The 4,958-nt window shown below is 44.0% G+C and overlaps 1 protein-coding gene across 1 annotated transcript; it reads right to left on the bottom strand.

Annotated features, from left to right (window-relative positions):
- Positions 1 to 368: 368 nt before the first annotated feature.
- On the bottom strand, positions 369 to 3,227 carry LOC120524412 (uncharacterized protein K02A2.6-like). The gene has a single exon (XM_039746267.1). The coding sequence runs from the start codon at positions 3,225 to 3,227 to the stop codon at positions 369 to 371; it is 2,859 nt and encodes a 952-aa protein (XP_039602201.1).
- Between the last annotated feature and the right edge of the window lie 1,731 nt (positions 3,228 to 4,958).

The following is a 4,958-nucleotide window of genomic DNA, read 5'->3' as shown; positions in this document are numbered from 1 at the left end:
TAGCCAGCCATGTATTACTCAGAACATTAACTCACTTTATTTTACGACAGGCACGCACAATCACCAATCCAGAAGACTTCCTTTTTATTCTCGACTCATTTGCTATCCTTTCAACAGGTAGCACATTTTATCAGTACTCCCCCTAGCGTTCTGGCAGAAACTACAACTGAGCACAACATTTTCCTTTTTTTTTTTTTAAAGAAAAGCTTAACTTCTGCCTGCTAATGAAATTAACACAACAAAAACTCCCAGAACTTCCATGTAATTAAACAATGAAATAATTAAAGTTAAAAGAACCTGATATGTACATTCCACAACCAAAATAAGAAAATGCAAGTATATTATTATACAGGTTCAGCACTACTATTTTAAGTAACATAGTCCTTCAACCAGTTTGGTGGGTGAGTACTGCGTTTGGGTCTGGGTGACTGTGGAAGCTCTGGTGGGTTGACTTCCTTCTGGGCAGGTGTAGATGCGCAGTCTGGAAAAGCAACCAGATGAGATGCATTCCAGGTTTTTCCATCACTCAAAATGTATGTATGAGCACCCAGTTTCTTATTGATAGTGACAGGGTTGCTGAACTTCTGGTGTCCTTTTGGAACATGCAGAGGATTTCTGACCCTCACTTTATCCCCTGTTTTGAAACTAGGCAAGCGAGCACCCCGTTTGGCATCAGTATAGACTTTCATTCTGTTCTGGTGTTGCTCAACTGTGGTACGGACATCACTAGCAGACTGTAAACCTGAAGAAGTAGGTGGTAGTATGGTCAATTTTGTGCGCATCTGTCGACCATGAAGGAGTTCAAATGGAGAAACTCCAGTAGTTGCGTGTGGAGTAGCACAGTAGATATGCAAAAAGTCTGTAATGGCAGCTTTCCAGGGATAGTGTTCTTGAATAGCAAGTTGAATCGTATGTTTCAGTACATGATTGAATCGCTCTACAGCTCCATTAGCAGCAGGGTAATGCAGTGAGGAGCGGTGATGTTTAATCTGTCTTTCTTCAAGAAAAGCAGCAAAAGCAGCAGAGGTAAACTGAACCTCATTATCTGTCACCAGACTCGTGGGGTTACCATGGTGACTGAAAATAGAAGACAGGAATGTGAGTACATTAGCAGTAGTTATGGAAGAGGTGAGGGTTACTTCCGGCCACTTACTGTGGTAGTCAATCAGAGTCAAGGCATATCTACAGTCCGGTGCAGCAGTGTCAAAGGGTCCTACAATGTCCAAAGCCACTTTTTCCCATGGGCCATCTGAAAAAGGTGTAGGCTGTAAGGGAGCTGGGTGTGGATAAGTTGTTTTGTCATTCATCTGGCATGTCTGACAAGAACTAATGGCAGTACAAACATCAGTGTCCATCTTTGGCCACCAGTAAAGTTCTCTGAGTCGTTGTTTGGTGCATACTACACCTTGGTGACTCTCGTGTGCTATTGCAATTAATGATGAACAAAGGCTAGCTAGCACAATCAGACGTGAACCATGAAACACAAAGTTGTCACTGACAGAAAGTTCCAGACGGAGCTTGTCCCGCACAATCTGTGTATGTAGCTTAGTGAGGTCTGGACATTCAGCACAAGCAGACTCCAAATCAGCAGGAGACAATGTCTTTCGTGCCACAGACAGGAGAGCAACAAACTCTGGTTCAGCATCATCAGCAGCTGCAGGAGCAACAGGTAAGGGCAGACGAGATAGACAGTCAGCAGGAGCATTCTGAGAACCTGGGCGATATATTACATCATAATTAAATGACAGAAGACATGCAGACCATCTAGCAATGCGCATCCCAGCACGACCAATCCCCTTGGTGGTCAACAGCGTTGTCAATGCCTGATGGTCCGTGCGCAGGGTGAAACGACGCCCCCACAGGTATGTTCGCCACTTCTTTATCGCCCACGCACAAGCTAGCGCTTCTTTCTCCACTATTGAATATTTACGCTCTGTAGTGGAAAGAGTCTGCGAAGCAAATGCCACAGTTCTTTCTACATTGTCAGAACCGAGTTGAGAAAGAATGGCTCCCAGACCGTAGTCAGAAGCATCAGTGGAAACTACAGTATGCAGTGTAGGGTCAAAAAGTGCCAAAACAGGGCTATCCACTAGCAACGTTTTTACCTGCTCAAAGCTCTTCTGTGCATCAGCCATCCACTGGAATGCACCTGCAGGTTGTCGCAAGCATGTGCGCATTGGTTCAATGACAGTAGCATGGTTTGGTAGAAATTTAGAGTACCAAGACAGCAGCCCAAGGTAAGAACGCAAAGTAGCAGTATCTGTGGGTGCAGGAGCATTCATGATGGCTTGTACATGGGCCTTATCAGGAAGCAGGCCATCAGCAGACACTATATGCCCAAGGAAGGGTAGGCTGGACTGACGAAACTTGCACTTGTCATTGTTTAGCTGCAGGCCAGCATCTTCCAGCCGGCATAACACAGAATGTAAGGTCTTGTCATGGGTAGTCAAGTCAGGTCCATGTACTATTACATCATCCAAGTAATTCTCCACACCAGGTAAGCCAGCGAGAATAGCAGTCATCATTTTCTGGAAGGCGGAGGGTGCAGATGCCAACCCATAAGGAACCCGACAAAACCTGAAGAGGCCCTCATGTGTAATGAAAGCAGTCAGGTCTCGACTGTCCTCATGCAGTGGTACTTGGTAGCAGGCACTGGCTAAGTCAATGGTAGAAAATACCGTAGCTCCTCTGAGTGCAGAAAGTAGTTCATCCATATGTGGCAAGGGAAAAGAGTCTACAATAACTGCCCTATTGGGCTTACGCAGATCAATACACATGCAAATGTTACCAGATTTGCGTTGAGTGACTACAATAGGCGAGACCCAAGCAGAAGCATCAATTCGTTCTATGACACCAGCTGAAAGTAGGCGATCAAGTTCTTCAGACACAGCATCTGTAACCGACAGAGGTAAGCGGCGCAGCTTCTGTCGCACAGGAGGTACTGTCTCATCGATCTTGATGCGGTGGATGAAGTTTTTAACACAGCCAATGGAAAAGGGCACAGCAGTGCACTGTAAGACTGGCACAGGCAAAGTGGAAGCTGCAGCATCAGAAAGCATAGCTTTATTGTTCACAATATGCACATGTAAAAGTGACAGTAAGTCTCTACCCATTAGTGGGGTTCCATCCTCCACAACAAAAAATGTAGCCACAGTTGTACGGCCATGTAAACACACAGTTACAGATAGGCACCCAACTACGGGGATATGAGTTTTTGAATACGTCATAAGTCTTACTGTAGGTTTTGTCAAAGGAATGTTGCTGAAATGACGGGTGTAAATACAGTGTGGTAATATTGAGACTGATGAGCCAGTGTCAACAATCAGGTTCAGTGAGCAGGAACATGAACCTGAAGCTGAGATTTCCACAGCACAAGTAATTTTAGCAGGTGTATGTATTGTATTTTCTGTATATAGTACAGTGACTTCTGGCAATTCAACCTCACATACTTCCCGTGTACAGGGTTGGGCAGAGCGACACACTTTAGCAAAATGCCCAGTCTTTTTGCAATGCCTACAAGTTGCTTTTGCAGCAGGGCAGCTCACTGAGTTAGCCAGGTGTGACTGTGATCCACGTCTCGAGACATCTCGAGTCTTCGTGTTCGAGTTTTTCGTTCGTCACGTGACAGCCCCATAAGCTTAACCTATGCAGTCTGAGCCGGAAACAGAATTGACTCGAAAAATGATTTGTTCATTTTGCTGAACAAGACTCAAAGGTCCGAGTCGGTAAAATGATCCAAACTTCCCATCACTATTCTCGACTCCTTTGCTATCCCTTCAACAGGTAGCACATTTTATCAGCACTCCCCCTAGCGTTCTGGCAGAAACTACAACTGAACACAACAACCAGAAGGTTCAATCATCATCTCTAACTTACTCTTGACCCATTTGTAAGCAAATCAATTAAAGTAGCCTTTGCACCAACTGTAGAAAAAAGACTATAAACAAACATACAACTGTATAACACTAAACATATGATCAAGGTGAATTTTGAGTACTGAAAGGTGCTATATAAAACAAGACGGTCAGCTCAAAACAAATCCTGAAAGAAAATGACTCTGTGGCAAAGGTACATACAGGCTTTCAGTGTTGAACTGGCATGAAAATGGCACAGGACAGAGGAGAGGAGAAAGTTGGGTGCATGTACTTATAGCGTGTTGCCGCACCCAACACAACAAACCATCTGGATTGGGACCCTAGTGCAATGGGACAGGCCCAATAAACCAGCTGGAGAGCCCCTCCAAATATCAGTTTAGGCAGACAAGGCCATAAGGCTCTAGAAAGGTAACTTCATTTTTGTATATTCCTGCATGCTTTTTGCAAGTTGATATGCCTTAGCATTCACTCAAAATGAGGGAGGAGTGCTGAGTTACTTTTGCAAGGTTACATCCTCTCATTTTTACACATTTTGACCAATTCACAGTGGTGGAGGAGACACAGACAATACCATTTGCACTGGTTTCAGGGTTGAACATAAAACATGTATCTGAATTGTAACAAATATCACTGTGAAGATTTTCATCCTACTCTAGTAAGTCCCTATGACTAAAGACGTCAGTCAAATAAATAAGTAAAAATTCACTGTAGGGCTTTCATGGAAGCCTAATAAAGTGATGAAGAACTGCAAATAAACGTTGGACAACCAATGCTATACAATACTTCCGAAAAACAACCACCCATTTTATTGCAGGACATGTGCATTGGGGCAATTCTGCTCCATATGAGAGAGCATGCCTTCTACAGATATAAACAGGAGGGCGCAGAAGAAATCCACATGAACATGAGGACACACTCAATGAGGAAGGCTGCTGAGTCTTAGACAAATCCAGAGACAGAATCACCAACTGCCATACTGTCAATGCCCTTTTTCCCTTTTGCCTGTACTGTCTCTTGTATGTGATATTACAGGAATAACCTGTGTGGGGCAGGGGCTTTTATTAGAGTAAATACTACTGATAA

The sequence above is a fragment of the Polypterus senegalus genome, chromosome 2 (assembly GCF_016835505.1).
Source record: "Polypterus senegalus isolate Bchr_013 chromosome 2, ASM1683550v1, whole genome shotgun sequence".
NCBI lineage: Eukaryota > Metazoa > Chordata > Cladistia > Polypteriformes > Polypteridae > Polypterus > Polypterus senegalus.
The sequence above is the reverse complement of the archived record's forward strand: the minus strand, read 5'-3'. Positions and strand labels throughout refer to the sequence as shown.